Source organism: Passer montanus, unplaced genomic scaffold, assembly GCF_014805655.1.
Source record: "Passer montanus isolate IOZ18808 unplaced genomic scaffold, ASM1480565v1 scaffold36, whole genome shotgun sequence".
NCBI classification, from domain to species: domain Eukaryota; kingdom Metazoa; phylum Chordata; class Aves; order Passeriformes; family Passeridae; genus Passer; species Passer montanus.
In genome coordinates, this window is record NW_024368374.1 from 7,978,493 (window position 1) to 7,998,823 (window position 20,331).

A 20,331-nucleotide genomic window follows, 5' to 3' on the forward strand; every position below is an offset into this window, starting at 1 on the left:
TCCTTGACCTCTCCATACCCCCTGCCATGCATACAGAAAGAGCACATAATAGTTCACTGTTTGTGTGCAATTTGGAAGAGCCAAGATAAACCCCAAAGAAGGAAGTGCTGAAGGAATCATAAATAATATGTTGTTGTTTGCCAGGGGAGAAGGAAAATCCATGAAATGAGTGTTGGAATATGACACTGTATCAGTAAATGACATGAAACAGATGTAGGTATTTATGGGAATGGTATACAGGAGATCAAAACTTATTGAAATACCTGTTAAAGAAAAGGACTGAAGCAGCAGGCTCCAAAATCTCCTGTGAAATCTTATTAGGCATCTGATTCCATTTCCCAAATCTAGCTTTCTGTGAGTTAATACTGAATTTTTATACTGAAATTTCCCTGAGCCTTTGTAATTTTCTCTTTTGCCTGGATGTTTTGAACTCGTATATCTCCAGAGTGCATGTGAATAGCAAGTGCTCATGATGCCCTCGTTATTGCAGGGGAAGCACTCTCCAGAATTCTCATATCATCAAGTTAATTTGTGTTGCTCCATAAATCATGAGTGAATCATGTACTTCCTCCCACAAGGAGTGAGTTTCACTATTTTGGATTCTGTATTTTCTTTTAACATTATATTGAATTATGTAAAAGAGGGATAGAAGTAAAAATTCTGCTTTAGTTACTCTGACATGAGAAAGAACTGATAGGGAAAGGGTTTATTGAAGAGGTGGATAGTTTAGCTTCAGTAACCAACTTTCTGTCCTGATCCCTTAGTAGTTGCTGGAATTGAGTACAGAAAGATGTAAGATAATCTGTTATTTAAAAAAAAAATTCTGGAACCAACATTTTGTGTTATGAGATACGTAGTTAAAATCATCAGTCTGGTGACACACAACAGTGAAGGTGAAATGAAACTACAAGGGCTTGAGAAGAGTCTTAGCGAATAAGAGAACCCAAGATTACACATAAATAAATAAAATCTGTGCTTTGCTGGATTAGGTCCTAATTAAAGAGCTGTCAGATTGTCCAGACCTGTTCATATCAGCTTAGTCTTTTATTTTTTCTTCCAATATTTTTTTAAACTTATTACCCCAATATCAAACATGTGCAAGATGCAAATTAACTTTTATATTCTATCTACAAGTTAAAAGATTTTAAAGGTATTGGAAATGCAATCCAAACCAGACATGACTTTTTACCCCTTGCTTGTTTTTCCTCAGAGATTGGCAGTCAGAAATTCCACAAATACAGCCAAGAGAAGACACTGAAGTGGTTAAAGAAAAAGGTATTGTCTTTCCCTTTTGCTTTAAAAATTGCTACATGTTCAAAATGGAAATGCTTTTTAGCTTGTCCATATTTGCATTGGAGCCACGTGCTGTGCCTAAGTTCAAGGTATGTGTCCTGCCCAAGAAGGACAGACATCACAGTAAAGTTGCTCCACTTGGGAATGTGATCAGGTGTTAGAAATATTAACAAGCTTGTTGCATTTCTCTTTTTGATGGGACTGGCCATGAAAGAGGCTTATATGGGGTGTGGGTAGGAAGAAGAAGCTGTCAGCTTATTGCTTTAGGCTTTGCATAACGTGAGGGGCTTGCTTTCGCTTTGTCCCTTTCCTAGATGGGCTAGAGGAGAGTTTTGATTGTTACCGTTTCTAAATTCTGCTGTGCTTTGAAGATGGACAAAACTGCCTTGGTTTTCTGCTACAAATATGTTTCCTGAAGTTTTGGCAGAGTTCACTCAGAACGGTCCTGGTTTGGTCGCTATTATCCTGATCCAGTCATTCTCTTCAAGAGGACTGTAGAGTCTGCCAGAAATAAACTAGTGTTAAAGCTAAGCTTGATGGGGTCTTTGTTTTGGTATAAATAAGGTGAATTTCATTTTACTCATGCGCATGTACCCTTAACATGATGCTGCTCTATAGAAAAAGTGGATGTGTATCACATGATGAGGAGGCCTTGTCATTTAAATTAATCAATTCAAGCACAAAATCTGGTCCATTTTCTGCAGTGATGAGGCATGGGAAGGAATACCTATTTTGCAATGATTACCTGAATATTTACATGTGAACAGGTACCTGTTTGTGTTGTTGAAATTACCTTCATCTGGCAGTTCTCTCTCTGTTGGATCCAGCACATAAGTCTTTAATCTTTGATTTCCACCAGGACTGCCTTTGCCATCCTGCTGAGCTCAGGAGCATTCTCTGAGCAGGTGTATTTCTCACCTGTATAATCATGGCTGTTGAGTCTGAGTAGCTCAGCTCATCTTTGGGTGCTGCAGAAGTGGTGCTGTGTTGCCAAGGCAACATGTTCAAAGCCATGCTAGTTTCTTTGGGTTTTTTGAGCTCATCTGCTAGTCATTACAAATGTATATTAAATTTCACCACAGTCCATAACTTGAGTGTTTTATGTGCTTGAAACAAAATTACAAGAGCTTTGTCACTGTATTAACATGTGCATAACAATATTGATACAGGCATTTCATTCTTTGGTTTTCTGTAGGTTAATCAAACAGTGAAAGCGCTTAAAAGCAACAATATATCAGTAGGTGAAAGGGTGCTTGCAAGTACATGTATCAACAGTAAACAGATCACAGATGCTCAGGAAGGTAAGAAAACTAAACATGGTAATGAATTCCAATTTTGTGAAGTCACATAACTAGAGATAAAACACATTATTAGAAACTAAAATATATTGAATTTGGCCTTTGCAGTAAATTTGCACAGAAAATTCCATATAAGTTGTGACTCTGTGCCTTGGCTTTTTCAAGTTCTTTGCTATCTTCATCAGATGACATTGTAATTAACAATTACAATGGTCTCAGCTGGGGTTCTCTTAGCTTCTCCACAGTTCAAGGATGAAACATCTTGCTCAGTGAAGTATTTGCTGAAGTGCTGTGCTGAACTGAGGCTGTGTTAAAGAATCGGATACATATGTATAATATATATGAGTTCCCACCCAGTAAATGTGTCTGCATTAGAACATGCTTATTTTTATTTTTATTTTTATTTTTATTGGATGCATGGAATATTAGCATTCATAGAATTCTTCAAAATGGCAAAGGGATCTTAGGAAGTCATGGGCACAGGGAAAAGGCGCCTGGTCCAAATGGACAATGTATGAATTGGATGATTTCTGGGTGCACTGGCATTTTACCATTTTACCCACATTTTACCTCAACCCACTACAAATACACAAATGTGTAATTATGATGGACAACATTTTGATAAGAGGTGTATTAAATTGTAAGAATCCTGTTACCAAAAAGTCTGGTGGGATCCCATTTGCTTCTATTCACCATTTTTCTGGGGAGGGCAATGAGTGTTACTGACACGACGTTCTGTAGAGAAACCTGAAAATGGACTCGGAATAAAATCTTTGAATGTTAATGGAAATTAAGAACAGTTTAGAGCAAGATGAACCAAAGCAAATTGTTTCTTATTGCAAAGACATTCAGAAGTCTTCATGCTATTAAAAATTTAGGAGAAACAAAGCAGCTTGCTGGCAAAGTGGAAAATGAGCTACCAAGTCATGATATCAAAAGAAACAACATAAATGAGATTTATGAGGCAAATAGCCAATTTTATAGAACAGAAATTGTAATATATGGTTTTTAAAAAGAGACTAAGTTGCAAAAGTTGTGACGGTAGCTTTTAATCTTTTTCCCAACCCCTACTTTTTTAAAGAAACGGGAAAGTGTCCTGGCAACAACCATCTTGACTATGCTTAAATACTTTTTCTCTGAAATTTGTAATTAAATATTTCATCTGCAGTGAGATTTTTCCCACCGTGCTCTTTATTTGTAGTGACATGATTATAATAGTCTTTTTAAAAACCTTGGGTTTTCATATTTGAGAGAGCAGCATTGAAATTGGGAATGCTGGGGTTTAAAGTAGGTGAGTTTTGGAGGTAGTCCCACTGTATGTGGCAAGGCGAATGAATAATGTCCATTTGACTTCCTGTCAACACTTATTTCTAGTAAGACTCATTTTCTGTCTGATTTTCACTGCTGTGATAGTGCAATTTATTTCTGTAGAGAATTGTTTTCATAGGGCTATTATGAAATTTCAGCACCTTAAAAATAGGTGGGGTATATGTACAACATCTACAGATGTTGTAGGGCAAAAATAGGGGAGGATATAATGAGAGCAAATAGGGAAGTAGGAGAGGTTTATCATATGGGACTTGAATATTCTTGTTCAGAAGACAAAGAAGGGAGTTGTGTAAGTATTCATGATGTTTGATGAAAGGCTGGCTTAGGAACACAGACCCTATAGGAGGCAAATAGTGGTATTTTTAAATTGATAAAGGAAGTCAGTGAAGATTGCTTCAAGTCAGAAATGCAAAGGGAATGGATGTAGTATGTAGTATGAAATAATAACAATTGGTTTGGACTCACCATTCAGTGTCATAATGCAAAGATTGGAACACTTTTCTTAAGGAAGAAATTGAACATATTAAGTGACATTGTCTTGGGTTGGAATTATTTCTTGTTCTCTCCTGACCCTAAAGTAGGCTTAGAGAGTGAAAAATCTTTGATGAATCTATGCAGTGAAGGAAGGAGAAGTGCAGATAGGTGACAGTAAGAATTTGTTGTCAGTACAGTTGAAATGCATATGCTACTGTCAGTTTGTTAATGCTTTCTCCTTCAATGCCAGTTTGCATTGAGCTGTTCAGGTTAAAAAAAAAGAAAACAGGGGAAAAAAAAGATAAATTTATCTCTGGCACTAAAGTAATAGCTCTTTGCCTCCTTGAGGTTGGTATGCCATGTACTTCTGAACTCTCTAAGTACATATGAGCAGATAAACTGGCCTGTTGGAGTTGGAATTCAGAGGGGAGATTTTAACTTAATATCTGTCTGGCAAATGCTTCCTGTGCATGGGTGCAGTTACTCCTTAGCAGCCTCAACAACAGCAAGTTTAAAAAGGACTGATCCAGCCCACGATCAGTCAGTGCTTGTGTAGAACGTGACCGGAAAAGATCTGGTTTAGGACTTTGTGTTATAAAAGGGTCACTTTTTTTTCCCCAGTCTCTCAGAAGAACATTTATAGCAGGAGTGCCCTGTACTGAAAACAGCTTCTAGTAGTTCATATTTCCACAGATAATTATCCTGTCTTGCCAGTGATGTTTAGATAGGCCTTGGCATTTTCTATAAAGTACTGAAAATTAAGTACAAGACTTTGAAATGGACTCATTGTCTCATCTAATTGTTTTCAGTTGAAGCCAGAAAATGTTCTTTAGTACTGAAGCCCTTGCCAAATAATTGTAAGATCCAGATGCTTTAAAATTAATGATTGCATGTTCTGTTGAGTCAGCTTTTTACTTTTGCAGGTTTTTAAAATTTAATTTCTTCGGAAAAATACACGATATCTAGTACTCTCAGAAAGTGAACAGCTTTTGTAAAGTGCATGCAGCAGATATTAATAACATGTGCTGACAAAGTGAGTGTAGTAAGTCTTTACTTTTTAAATAAACCTACAAGTGTCATATAACATAAACTACTCGAGGCAGAGAAGCATCGCAGTGTATCCATTAGGAGTCTGTTACTAGAGATTCAACCTTGTGCCTCATGGTAGCACATGAAACATGGCTAAAGCAACGTGACTGCCTAACATGAATGTTCTTTTTCTCCTCCTTCCCACTCCCTGAACTTCCTGAAGACTATGTACGGTATGCCCATGGGTTAATATCAGAGTATATTCCTGAAGACCTGAGTAAGGAGTTGTTAAAATACTTGGGGTAAGTATTGTTCCAGCTAGCTTATAGCTTTACATGGCATGGATTGATGTCCCTTTGGTAATTTCTGTTGAATACTGAGATTTATTCATCAAGGTTGCAGTGAATGGCACAATGAGATTATATTTGCCACACTTTAAATGTGATTTTTTCAAATGTAGATTATGGGTTATTTTCTGGCTTTCCTATGGTGTTAAGGACTGTGAGCTGGGGGAGGTGTAATATTAAAGTCGGATAGGTCTGTTACCAGTGTTGCGTGATGAAACCCTGAGTAATGTATCCTGTTTGAAGGCAAGTGGGAGGAAAATCCAAAAGAACAGTTTGTCCAGAATTGTCAAGCACAAACAGCAGAGCCAGGAATTGAGTCTTCATCCCCAGTCCTCTTTCCTTTTCCCTACTCACTCAGTGCTGCTTGGGTTTGACTTATTTTTCTCACCTGTGTTAGTTTGTATTTAAATCTGGAAGGTGAGCCAGCATCCTCATCCTGGTTTTCCTTGCCAGCAGCAGACTTGGCTTGGATCATCACTGGGACTCTATACCTATTCATCAGTTCAGTTCTGTTCAAAGGCTTCTGTTATGGTGGCCTTTGGAAAAGTGCAGTTTGCAGCCTGAAGCCCCATAGCTGAGCAGTTTCATAAGTCAGAAATACAGTCTGTGAGCTGCTTTTTTTTGCAAATGCTTGCCATGTGTGAGCAGCTGATAACCAAAGCAGTATTTATGAAGAAGGATTTTCAAACTTTAGGTTGTGCAATTTATCTCTCTTTATTTTTAATTTAAAATCTTTTGTTCTGCAGGCTCCCAGAACTTAGAAGCCCAGAACCAGAGCCACCAGTGAAGGTAGGAGAACATTAAGATACTGATAGATGTGTTGTAAGTTAATTTTTCTGAGTTATTATTGAAACTGGGTACAATACATTAAGTAAGGTGGCCTTGTGAAAAGCTAGTCTGAAACAAGCTCAAGAAATTTACCAGGTAACTCATATTTTTAATAAGCAATATTTTGGTTGGTTTTCCTGTTTAAAAAGGGGGGGGTGGGGGAAAGAGAGCCATATTTTATGGTTTTGGTCAACAGTCTTTTTCATACATTTTGCTTATTTAGTTTTATTGAGGTTGATGGGACAATATGACCTCATAGGTTTTCTTTCATATGTAATTTATGAGGACCCTGAAAGGGACCTCCTGGGTCATGGATTCCCAGACAACCATGTTGAATAATCTCTCATACACCGACCATTCTTCACTGTAAGTCTCATTAGGATTTTTTATTTCCATTACTTCTCTTGGAAGAGCGTTCAATAACCTCATTCCTCTGATGCTCAGAAACCTTTCTGTAAATTCCACCTTGAATTTATTCATGGCCAATTTATTCCCTTGCCCTTTTGTGCTAACTTTATCATTGTTTTTTGAAATTGAAATGGCTCCTTTCCCTCCCTAACATTAGTTCTTTCAATGTGTAACGGGAAAACATATATGCTTTGTGTTTTCATTTTGAGAAGCCAATTTGGTTGTGTGAGATGGGTTCTCCATTCCCTCATTGTGGAAAGATTTCTTTACACATATTCCAAGATTAACTCAATTGTTTCAAAGCAGGTGACCAGAAAAATGTGTAATTATTTCTGATAAAACCTTTACTCCTACAATATGATGGCATTCTTCCCTTCTTGTCTTAACTAGAAATACTTTGTCCCATGACAGACTAGAATCCCATTTGCCTCTATTGATGTGTGATCAGATAGCTCTCTGTTGTGCTGTGAACAGTTAAGACACACAGCTGGGTTTTCTTTTTTCCATTGCAGTTTTTACTTGATCAGTTCTCAGATTTACAAGAAATTCATGCAGTTAGTTTCTGTGTACATGACCTTTTACTTCTTCTGTACATTTAATCTGGTTTTAATGTTTCCACTCTTGAAAGTTCCCTGACTTTTTTACACAGTGTTAAAAGCTCTTTAGGTGTTCATAATGCTACTCAGTGGTGTACATTCAGCAAATGTTAGCATTCTATTATTATCTTTAATTAGTAATTAATTAGTAATCTCCATCTGATCCAATGGCATCCCTTTCTGCATTAGTTGCCTTCGTTTTCCTTTTTCCCAGTTTCTCACCTACCTTAAACTTCTTATGCAGTATTTGTTTTCTGTAATTGCAGCTGCTTAAGTGGCACCATGTCAAGCCCTCTGGCAATCCTTCACATTCTGTCGCCAAAAAATATGTTACATTTGAGAAAATAAGTGCGAGTTAGTAGGCATTACCTTGGTTTTTTTTAGGCTGAGACATACTAAGAGAGTTGGGGTTGTTCAGCTTGGAGAACCTTCACATTCTGTCGCCAAAAAATGTGTTACATTTGAGAAAATAAATGCGAGTTAGTAGGCATTACCTTGTTTTTTTTAGGCTGAGACATACTAAGAGAGTTGGGGTTGTTCAGCTTGGAGAAGAGAAGGTTCCAGGGAGACCTTAGAGCACCTTCCAGTATCTTGAGGTGGCTACAGGAGAGCTGAAGAGAAACTTTTTACAAGGGCTGGTGGTGACAGGACAAGGGGCAATGACCTTAAGCTGAGAGAGAGTGTATGTTTAAATTAGATGTGAATGTGGTGAGGCAGTGGAAAAGGTTGCCCAGAAATGTGAACTCCCAACCCTGGCAGTGTTCAAGGCCAGGTTGGGTGGGACCCTGAGCCACCTGGTCTAGTGGGAAGTATTCCTGCCCATGGCAGAAGGGTTGGATATAGATGATCTTTACGGTCCCTTCAAACCCAAACCACTCTGTATTATTCTGTGTTTCATTTACTCTTTAATTATTCTTCCTTCTTTCAGTTTTTTCCACATTCTCTTCTCCTGAGTCCTACTATCACTTTTTCTTCCTTCTTATATTAGAGATGGGTCTGTGGCTATTCTGCACTGATATGGTCCCAGCCTGATAGAGTGAGTATGTGCCAGGTTCTGGTTCTCATTTTGTAGTTCCTGATGCTGTCTTCCAACCAGATCAGCATATTGGGTTTTACTTCTGTCTTCAATAGAGTGATTTCTGTTCTCTCTTCTGTCCCTGTGCTTAACCTCTTCATTTTTACTGAAAATTATTTACTGAGGCAAAAGAGTTCTTCCATTTTGGGTCCACACATAAGTTAACTTTAATATCTATCCAATCCCTACAGTACAGCAGCTTCACTTTCTCTTTTTTAATTCCCTTTTTGCCTCTGTGGATAAACAACCTTGTACTGTTTGTTTTAATTTCCTTTCCAAGGTCTAACTCAGCTTGACTTTTTGGCAGTTCTCACTTAGTCTCAGGATTACCTGACCCCTAAACTGATCTTTCTTTTTAATAATTCTTTTCCCCCAGTCTTTTTTTCCCCCATTCATTAGAGATTTCTGCTTACACCTAATGTCACTTGGATTTTTTGGGGGATGGATGGCAGGTGGTGGAATATGCATGCATCTGTATGAGCAAGGAACTGCATTTATAGTGTTTAGTCTGAGAAGCTTTTTCCTCCAAGATTTTCACCTTGTTTGAAGTAAAAGGTCCAAAATCACTTTTTCAGTCTTTTTCTTTTACCTTCCAAATGTCTTCCTCACACATCAAGTCCCTTTGCTTTGCCTCAGACAAGTAAGGCATATGGTTTGCAAAGTTTGTCCCTCTAGAACCAATAACCCCACTTTGGATAATCCTTTCCATTTAATTTTAAACAGGGCAGCCTGTGTCTGCTGAAACGAGATTACGTACCACGCTGGCCTTTCCCACAATATCCCTGCTACTTACTGAAACAAAGTCTAAAAAACCCTTCATTTCTGGCTGGTTCAGTGACTGTTCTGTTTAGTAGCATGTCAGCTAGCACATAGAGGAATAATTGAGCCCTACTGTTATTAATAGCATTTGTTCTCCAATGGATATCCAGAGATATGTTATTTCCATGTGGCTGGACAGTTGTTCTGGCTGCACAGTTACTTGGCCCTTTGATTCAGTTAAGAATTATCTTTATGTGTTGTAAGAAATATTAAGCACACATCAGGAGCCAACTGATAGTCATTAGCTATATAAGCATGTTAAAACAACTGTATTAAACTGCATGTGATGTACATTCCATATTGTGTACGAATAGCTTTTATACCATTGGGATAGTTCTGAGAATCTATTTTTAAAAATAGTTTTATTTCAGCAGTTTGGTTGCAGAGGAAATGAGGCTTAGAACTGTTCAGTTGTTGGGCAGTGAGACCTTGCTGAGGATCTGATTAATTTCCAGAGCACTGACCAGGGTGTGTATGATGTTTCTGTGTTTAAGTCCTTGCAACTTCAGAGATTAAAACACTCCTTCATTTCACAATCTCAGAGGAGCAAGGTAGGCTTATACATGGAAACTTCATCTCCTTCAGACCATTTTTAATCACTTGTGTTGACATTTCTCTTCATAAGGGCAGGGTGTATTAACAGACATAATATATGATTATTCCAAAATAAGGTTCTAACATGCATTTCCTGTTTTGGAAAAATAATTGCATGTTTGGACATTACATTAAACTCTGAAGGGAGGAAAGATGTAGAAGCTTCAGTGATCAGCCGAAAAGCAATGACACATTCTCTTTCTTGAGCAAGGACAAACTGGGTGCAGCCTGGTCTTTGTGATTTAATGATTAAATCAAAATTGCATGTTCTTTGTAGTAATTGTAAGCCGTTGATCTTGTGTTGTAATCATCGCACTGTCCAGTTTGTCAGCACAGGGAGTCTGGCCATTGGCAGATGATGAGAGACATTTACAAAGAATATGGAGGCTTTGCTACAACTAAACAGCAAATGTTTTGCTGAAATGCAAACATTTTTGTTATAAGTTTTAAAAACTTGTTTATCAGGTTCCAAAAAGAGGAGAAAAGTAATTCTTCATTAGATTGTCATTTGAAAATGTAATCACAGCACAGTAAACAGCCTCCTAAAGAGGCTGATCCAGATTCCATTGAAATCAAAAGAAAAGGCTTCAGTTGGATCTGGTTCTAAGAGCTGAGAAATCTAGGCTGCAGACCTGGCTTCTGTGCCAAACAGAGAGGGAGGGGGAGGGAGAGAGAGAGATATCAGAAGCACCATAAACAAAATGAATAAAACAGGATCTTAAAATGTATGGTACCATCCAAGTTGCTTGCAAAATCACTCTCTTTGGCACAAAAGCTGGGAAGGCCACGGTCTAGATTTCACAGGATATTAAGGACAGGGTAGTAATATCAGATATATAATAATAATAAAAATACAGTGTTGTAAAATAGTACATACTTTTTTTTCCCTTTTGGAAACATACCAGAAAGTTTTCACCTTTAAACTAAACACATGCTCACAGTTTATGGAAAGAAATATTCATTTTTACAGCCTGATCATGTGGAGTGCTTAGAATCCTTCACGTGCATTATTTCTGAAGTTAGAAGGCACACAGCAGATGCAGTGTCAAACTTCCATAATATACTGTTGGATTCAAGTGATGAAGCAGTCAGTGGAGCTATGGCAGTGTTTCACTGTTGGCAGCCTGTAGAAACTAATTAATTCTTAAGGTTGTGAACAAGCAGACAACAGACTGGAGATAATCCACATGTGTTGGCAGATAGCTGCAACACTGGAGGTGCTGCACAGGTCTGTGAGATCGTGAGCACCACAGTTCCTTGACTGTCAGGCACTGACTTCCAACAGCTGCTCCAGAAAGTTCTCTAAATAGACTGACACCAAAGTCACAATCATGGCTGATTTCTAACAGTCATTCTTCAGAAGGCTAGGAAGAAAATCCTTCCCCTGACACTGAATGCTCTCTTCTGAATGCTGTAAAGATGGTTTATATTCACATGTAGAGAAGACAATTGCAGACAGAAGTCTTCCACTCTTGCTGCAGATTCTTCAGTTGATTTCCAGTCCTGTTTTGGTGCTATGGTTACGTTTTAAAGCCAAAGCTTTGAACTTCCATGTGTGTACATCATAAAAGTGGTTGACAGAGCAACTTCCTCACTCTAACATTTCAGAAAAGGAAATTGTCAGATGTCCCTGTGGAACCACAAGAAGACTATACTAAATTTAACAGCGACAATCTGAAAACCAAGAAGGTAAGCAAGCCTTGCATTCATACATGTTTTGCTGAAGTGTAGATGACTAGCACAGAGCGCTTAACTTTCTCCTTCAAAACACATCACAAATATAAAACAAATACAAAATTGTCTGATATCTGTAATTCTTTCAGGTTTAATGTGACAGTTTTAATTTCCTATTCTGAGCTGTTTTGTACTATTGCTGCTGGGCTGTATTACACCAGTGAACATTCCAGTGAGCCTCACAGACTCAGACACATGTGTGAAGATGTTTGGCTGATGTTTGCGAGGCTCTTTGAGATCTTTAGATGAGAAATCCTATGGCTTAGTGATAGCAACTGGTAAATTTCAGTAACTCAAAAAAGAAATTAAGATGGCAGCATTTGCTTAAATTCCAAGGGATGCTAGGACAGGCTTTATTTTTACCTAGAAATATTGCTTGTGCACTTATTTATGTCAGCTTAATGAAGTTAAGTCAACACAGAACTTACTGATTGCCAGCTCCAACGCATGTTTGGAGGCCAATCCAAATCTGAGTCCAGCGGTGCCTGCCACTGTACTATTCCTAGGAGAGCAACAGAGATGTGAAAAGAAATAGATCCTGTCTGTGTCTGCCAAAGCTGTGAGGCTTGTACTGGCTTATTTCTGTGAACATTGAAAGAAAATGAATCTTCCTCCAATCCGTGGGGAACCGAAAAGGCCCGCTGTGCTGGTCTTGTGACCTTCAGTCTAATGCTGACTACTCGTTATCCCTTTGCAAAGAGAAGCAGCTGGTGACAGATGCATTCCTTCCTCCCCCCAAAACCCCAGATTTTTTTTGTACTCATTGCACATTGTAGTTTGGAAGTAAGAGGATTGCCCCCTAAGTGAAAATGATAAATAGTTTAAATATGCATGTTTCCCCCCTCCCCACAATATATGCTATAGCTTTTAAACTTAGCATAGAGATAGACATAAACTGAGGAGAGATAATTCATTTTACCATTAAATATGATTTACTTCTGAAGTAATAATGCACATTGATGAGAGAATCTGGGAAAGAAAAGATAGCTCTTGGACTCTGTACAGTATACTACTCTTTTTAAAATACTTTGGCAGTGGTTTTGTTTGTAGAGTAACACAGACAATCATACAGTTGTTGCCTATCTCCATCGTATCCATAACCATCTAGCTAATCCCAAGAACTGTTATTGGGAAGTCCTGCAGACTGAGGAGTATCATAAAGGTCAATGCAAAGTTTTCTTAATAGGGAAAGCAGCTAGAGATTGAAAACATAACGCTTTAAAATACAAGAAAGAAAAGAGATCAGCTCAATAAAATGTGGTTCATAAAACGTGTTTTAGGTGTAGAAGTCTGGGAAGTTGTCCCAGTGGCCTCAAAAGTGCTTTGGAAACGTTAGTTACCTTCTTCATTCCTAGTTCTTAATCTCTTTTCCCTTTATTTCACTGTGCATAGTCTTTGATAGTAAATCAGTTTGAATTATTCATCATCTGTAATGCAGGTCTGTAATTCAGCCTGCTGACAGCATAATCATGAGATTGAGTCGGAGGGTACAGAATGCATCTGTTCTATTGCATGCATTATTCCTCTTAATGTACACTCAGGGATTATCCCAAAGTAAACGTTTGATTTGGGATACCTCATTCTGCAGAAAGGAGAGATGTTTCACCTCCTTCTCCTTGCAGTTGGTTTTCTGTCTTTGAGGTTAAGTAATTAATGACAACTATTCTTCAGTTTGAATAATGTCAAATTTGTTTTTTTAATGTTTTTCTCCTACAATTCAAAGCCTGCATAACATTATCTTTACGGCCGTATACTAAAAAAGCAATTCAACTTATTGCTTGACTTCTGTATTTAGGAGTTTGTAGCATCTGTTTCCCCCTGTGGAGTTGCTGTTTATTTAACTGTTTCTGTTTATCATTTCATTCACAGGCAAACACCAAGATGTCTGCAGCACAGAAGGCTCTGGCCAAAGTTGATAAGAGTGGAATGAAATCCATTTCTGCTTTCTTCAGCTCCAAATCTAAAACATCAAAATGAAGACTTGTTCTTGAAAGAATTTTATACAGTGGTTATTTTTATGTTAAGCTAAAGATGTCTCCTGGAGTTTTTTGTTAGTATAGTGTATGCAGGGCGTGTCTGGGTACATGGTGGAGTGTGATGGAGAGGTCTGAGAGCTGGCAGGGCACAGAGCTGTTAGGCTTAGTGAGGCAAGGCAGTACCATGATATTTGATTTTCCAGCCTGGATTGGGAAGATGGCTCAGCTGCATTAATATGGTGCTATGAGCTAGAAGCAAGACTTAGCAGGGTACTATATTGTGCCGCTGCTCCTAGAGCAATCCCAGTCAAGCCCACCTTGGAGTTTTCTCCATTACACTTCATTCTAGGCTGAAAATTTGCCCACGTTTGATGATTATTTTTTTTTTAATTCATAAGGAGCATTATATTTTTACAACTTTCTGAAGTTTTTTACCCAGTGTTAGGTCAGAATAGGATGGCATCATTGCATTTTTATTTTGATCCAAATATAAGCGCTGATATAAGCATTGTCAGTGGTGGTATTTTATTGAGGCAAGGATACTCTCTGTATTGGGATTTGGGTTGTTTTCAATATGCTGGAAACAAATGGCAATGAATGTCAGTGTACATGTAATGCAATAAAGTGCTTTGTGTAAGAAACTTGTGCTTGCTGTATTTGCTGTATGCTTCAAAAGCTAGGTTGGGTTTCAGCACATTTTTTAAGTGATTTTGGTATTTTCCTGTATATAAATTTTAATCCTTAAAGAGTTCTGGCATCTCTCTGGCTTTACGTGATAAATCTCTTAGCACGTAGTGATATAGGGGTATTTTTATGTTTAGTTCCAAGGTCAAGAGGTCCTTACGAAAATAATCAGGAAAAATTTGATTTAAAGGCAAGAATGGGTGGGGTTTTTTTAAGAAGACTGTTTGGCATTGGATTCAAAAGCTTGAGTATGAGTGTCTTAGATAAGGTTTAGTTTTACAAAGTTTTGCACAAGGCAGGACTGTTACTTAAAATGCACTATCCACTCTTTTCTGTGTTCTTTCATCAGTACAGAGTATTCCTACGTATTTAGAGGGTTAGCTGATGATGTGGCTTCCCTTAATCACAGAACTGAAAAAGAGATGGAGTCACTGGGATCATTTGTACCAATCTAGCCAATTCTGCGCCATAATCAATGTCATCCATCAGTTGTTGCACTGTCTCATTACTGTGGATCAACTACAATGTGTGTTTTTGAAAGACACTCTGAAAACACATCAGTCTTTCCTACTTCAGCTCAGTAGAGAATCTGCTTGTAGCCCTTGGTCGTGTGAGTTTCAGAGAAATTAGGAATTCCCCCTTTTTGTGTAACTGCCATTTTTCTGCTTCAAACTTGCTGTCATTTGCAGCCCTTGGATTACAATGGTGTCTGTTAGGTTAAAAAGCCCTGTGGCACTCTCTTCCAGCCAGAAATGAAAGAGAACCCTTGCCATGTGTTCTGTGCAGTTTTGTAGATCTTGTTGGGTTTTGTGTGCCTTTCAAACTGATGTTTCTTACAAAGTGTCAGATGTAGTTTGCAGATGTGCAGAGGGTCAGCATGGTTAGAATTCCAGCTAGAGGAAAATACTTGGAGATCTACAGAATTATTATCTCTGATAATAAATAGTGTTTGATGAGCCCAGAATGAGCAATTGTGGTTATGTGGAAGGGTTAAATTCCAAAAAACATTCAACCTCCCAAATTCACATGAGTAGAAGGGATGCCAAAGTGATGGCAATTTTGAAAAACACTCATCAAAAATGTAGGATGATGCTATAGGAAAAAAAGAAAAAGAACAGGCACATTTTGTCATGTTAATGGAGAAGCATTGTGCAGTAAGCAACAAGTTAGGGAGTGTTTTGGTAGAAAAAATGAGTTTTGTATCTATTAATAAAAACACTGAGAAAGCAGCCAAGCATGAGATGGGTGCTTTTTGGGAAACCAAGAATGGGAGAGAATTATGTTAGAAACAGGAACTTTGGGGCAGAACAGATACATAGTAGAAGCTCTTCTGGATAGGCTAGATTTTTTATTTAAGCTAGCTCTTAAATATGCTAGTTTTAGGGGTTTGGGTTTTAACAGTTCAAAAGTTTTGTGAAATAAATTTTGCAAGCACACCTTTTTGTTGAGCTGTTAAAGAGCCTTCTATGAAAAAGTCACAGTTTCTCAGATCAGAATTTGGGACAGAACAAATCTGATGCAAATGAGAGGCCTTTGTGCTGACTTCTGATCTGGGGTACCAGATTTTATTTTTTCTTGCTCTGTGCATGCCTTTCACATCTGCTGCTGTGCTCAAGGACTAAGTCTAGAGTTCTTCCTCTGTTCAGGGATGCATTTTGCTTTAGTGCCACATCTCGACTTCAGCTCTCAGCTATGCTGTAACTTACCACAATAGTAATTTTATTAGTAACTGTGCTTTTGGTTGACTAGGAATTTGTGCATGACAAGAAAAATAAGCTATTTCCAAAAACCATTAGAGTTTTCACGTGAAAACAAAAACTCTTTTCCCTTTAGGAAAGCAAGAAATACATTTAGTAACTTTGAAACTTCCTCAACATGTATCTGTAAGAAGTTATGAAGAGCATAAGGTGCCAAGTGCATAAAACAATATTTCCTACCACAATAAGGATTTAAATATAGTTACCCTGCCTGGCCAGCAGTAGCAGTAGATCATTATGAAGTGCTGCTTTGCTATTTCTTCCTTGGTTAGCATAGTATGGAGCAATGTGCCAGGGCTATTATAGAAATGTGGTCTTACTTTATTTCTTTTTCTGGGTTAACATGACATCTCTGCATGTTCGTGTAAATATCTGATGAGCTGTGATGATTTTATAGTTGTTTATCTGGGATTAAACAACTCTCACATTTTCACTTTTTTAGACTTTGCATAGCAAATGGGTTGACATCAGTGGGCATGGAAAACATGGAAATACAAGTGCTGACTTAGGGATATTTAAGGGTCAAACTGGCACATCATTTTCAGTCTTAAGTAATAAACTTAGTTCTATTTGTGGAAGAGCTTGGTGATTGGAATATTTTCAGTGAGAGAGGTGGCATTGTTGGCAGAACTTGCATTCAGATCTGAAATCTGGAAGGGTTCAGTGTGCTTGTTTTCAGGTGTTCAGTTGCATCTGATGTGATGTTTATTGGGGCAAAATTAAATGCATGGATGGTTATTTGAATAAAGTAATGTTTTGATTAGGGTTTTCTCTTTCCTTTGTAGATGCCTGAGAAAAGATGTGCAAAGAAGAAATGAAAGGAGCTTAAGGAGACTCGCTTGTATTACTGTAACTCGCCATAATCACAAAGCTGCTTTTGACGGCTTTTTTTACGCACTTCCTGAAAAATAAGTGTTTGACATCGCACATGCCCTGTTCCAAGAAAGAGCAAATCTCAGCAGATTAGCATTGTTAAATATGCGGTGTGTTAAACATACTCTGCTTCAAATTTTATAGCTTGCACACGATTGGTCTATCGGGCCCTTCCAGGAAAGCACTTACGAGCATGCCTAATGTTAAGCACATGAGCAGCGATCCTAAAGTCAGCCGTGTTGTTCGTGTGGGTAAGTGCTTTGCTGGATCGCTGCCTGCAGCCCTGTTAGGTGCTGAGCATCCTGATCCATATCCAGCAAAGCACTTACGTCCATGCTTATCTTGAAGTGGAAGGGCCAGTCTAATATTTGTGCATTAGTGTTCGCCATAAAATCTCTCCTGGCACAGTGATGCATATGCTTAATATTAAGCACCTGCCCAAGTATTTTGCAAGATCAGACCAACTGCATCCTTGAGCAAGGCTTAACTACTTGATTTTCTATGTTTTGTACTCATTTTTTAATAGAATGTATGGTTTTAGTGACTGTAATTACGAGTTTTAGAAGCTGTATAGCAAAATATGTTTGTATAGCATGTTTTATGGAATTTCTTCTTTCTTTTTCAAAATCTATCCAAATTCAGAAAAGTGGCCTTTTTGGATGAGAAGTCCAATGTTCAATCATAAAATCAACCAAAATGGGTTGATTATTTTAAAAAAACAATATTGACTCTTTATAGGACATTTACATTTTTAAAAGTAGGTTCACCGAGTTTGATTTACATGATTTTGTCCAAATTATTTACATGATTTTGTTTTACAGAAGGTGTCACCTACCTCAGGTTGTGTGGACAGTGTAACCCTTAAGTGCTAATGCTTCATTGTGTTCAGAAAGGCAGATGGAGAAGCCATATTTTTTAATTTTACTTCTTTTATTCTAAGGGATTGAATCCTTACAAACATATATAAAATAATATGTACATTTTGTGTTAAGATTTAAGAATGAAATTTTAAGAATTTAATAATTAAACCAAAACTTACGTAATCTTTCAGGTTTAAAAAAAAGACCTAATTATCCTTTATTTATTAATGTAAGTGGCACTTTCTGTGGAGTGAGCTTCAACCAAAATGTCAGTCTGAGTCTACATGAAACATGCAGAAAGTGGATGCTAATGAGACCCTGAAGTGATTTGTGTTATATGCATTCTCATGTTCTTAACTTAAATACCTGTATATCAAACTGCTATTAATATATAACTCCTTGCTGGAGAACTTTTTAAAATTAATAATTGACAGGATTTTGAGCAGAATGAATGTTTACTTCTGTAAATTCCAACTGTGACCCCAGTTCACAGATGCCTACAGCAAATAACCAAAATGGTTGGTAAAGCATGAATGTATTTTAAGTGTTCTAGGTTAAATGTAAAGAAATATTTTACATCAACTCTAGCAAAGTTTGCCTAACTTTCAATAAAGAAGAGCTCCAATAAGAGTTTATTATGACCTTGCTAGAAACTAAATTCCAGGACAGGGGCAATAGCTTGTTCAACTTTCTTTTCAACTGACTCTGTTCATCTCTCTTTCCAAATATGAAATACCTGAACTATTAATTGTTGAGAAATCATATATGAAAGGAAATGTAATCTGAATGCCTGTTTTAGGAATTATTTTATGCACTGAATTATTTTTGTTAGTCTGGTGAATGTGCACTTTCCCATTTTAAGGAAAATATACTTATTTCAACATCATTTTTAGGAATACAGCAAGATTATTATATGGGTCCAAAATGAAGTTTCTATTTTTCTAGCTTACATTACAAAATACTTGATGTATAAATTAAGATTATATATTTCAGTATGTGTATATTTTGTAAGATTTTATTTTTAATTCATGTGCAAGAAAGAAATAAATGCCTTTGGAATATTTTGCTGATTATTTGTTCACTAGTGTCACAGAGGAATGCAAAGAAAAACACGGTGCAGTCAGGCTACTGATGCTGTTACCCTACACAGGGTAGTCAGTAATTCCTGGACTGAGTTGGAGGAAATAATGAATCCTGATATAAATACAAATCTAAAAGTTCATTTATACAGATTCAGTGATGCAATTAGACTAATCCCTGAGGACCTTACCATACAGGTGTTCTAAAGAGAACCCATCTCTGTCTACATACAGTTGCTGGCCTGCACACTCTGGACATTTTCATTTTCATGAACATGGTGGTGAATCATTGAGCATTGGTGGGATGAAAAGAGTGGAGGTGAAGAGAATGATGTAATTATTAATGTGTGACCTTTTATGTATTTTGCATTCTTCACCATCACGTATGTGATACACAGGTCCATCACAGACTGATATGGAACTGATAAACATTTTTTTTCCATGTTTTTTAATAGCAGACAGTTAATAAAGCACAGAGGAAAAGCTGTTCCTCTGCCAAAACATTATCCTGGTATCACCCTGATATTGTAAGTGCTGACATGAGGCTTCAAGGCTGTTAGGATAGTTACAGTCATTGCATTTATAAAATCCAGACAACAAGGGGCAACAAAGGTTGTGGGTATTTTATTTGGCTGTCAAATTGGTTTATTGATATTAATGAAATCAAAAGAAATAAATAAGGCTTGTACCATTTCATATACCTATCACCCACCAGCACTTTTGTGAAGAAAGAGAAGTACCAGTGCTAACAACAAAGCAATGGTACAGCATCTATTTAAATATGAAGTAGCATTTACATTTCTTAGTTCAATGAAGACATCTCACAAGGTGTTGCTAAGACTAAGGAAAACAGCACATTGCTTTACATTCTTAAAGAGCTTTTATAGCTCAAGTGTCCAAACTGAACTCTCTAGTACCCTCTCTGTGCACAACTGTTGTCTTTTAGGGTCTGTCATATTGCAAATTGCCCTCATTTTTGCAAAGCTCCCTTTTAAAATACATTGCATACCCTGAGATGATAGTTGCAAAGTAAGCGAGGTTATGTCAGGTAAAACAATGCCCCTGTGAAGCTCATCAATTTTTAAAAGTGGAAGCTAATAGGAAGGTGAAAAGTTCTGCTTTAAAATTCGGATTTGGGATTATGGTCATTGTTTTGTTCACCCTTTCTCTTGTCAATCTGAGGACCTGATTCTTTTTCAGAAGTTGCTAATTTGTTATAGCCCCATCTCCCCTTGACTTCAGGCCAACTGAGCAGACTGTTTCAGACCAGGAATCCAC

The 20,331-nt window shown here is 37.5% G+C and overlaps 1 protein-coding gene across 4 annotated transcripts in view; it reads left to right on the forward strand.

Annotated features, from left to right (window-relative positions):
• RNASEH2B (ribonuclease H2 subunit B) overlaps positions 1 to 17,833 on the forward strand; it is a 41,929-nt gene extending 24,096 nt beyond the window's left edge. For 2 of the 4 annotated variants that reach the window (XM_039716706.1, XM_039716707.1), the window contains exons 6-11: positions 1,211 to 1,275; positions 2,489 to 2,594; positions 5,647 to 5,725; positions 6,517 to 6,559; positions 11,699 to 11,779; positions 13,694 to 14,441. In XM_039716706.1, coding sequence (XP_039572640.1) covers positions 1,211 to 1,275; positions 2,489 to 2,594; positions 5,647 to 5,725; positions 6,517 to 6,559; positions 11,699 to 11,779; positions 13,694 to 13,801 — 482 coding nt within the window. In that variant the 3' untranslated portion in view covers positions 13,802 to 14,441. Of the gene's footprint in view, positions 1 to 1,210; positions 1,276 to 2,488; positions 2,595 to 5,646; positions 5,726 to 6,516; positions 6,560 to 11,571; positions 11,780 to 13,693; positions 14,442 to 17,026 lie in introns of those variants that run through there. The other 2 variants (XM_039716709.1, XM_039716708.1) reach the window with 2 other exon arrangements.
• The last annotated feature ends 2,498 nt before the right edge of the window (positions 17,834 to 20,331 follow it).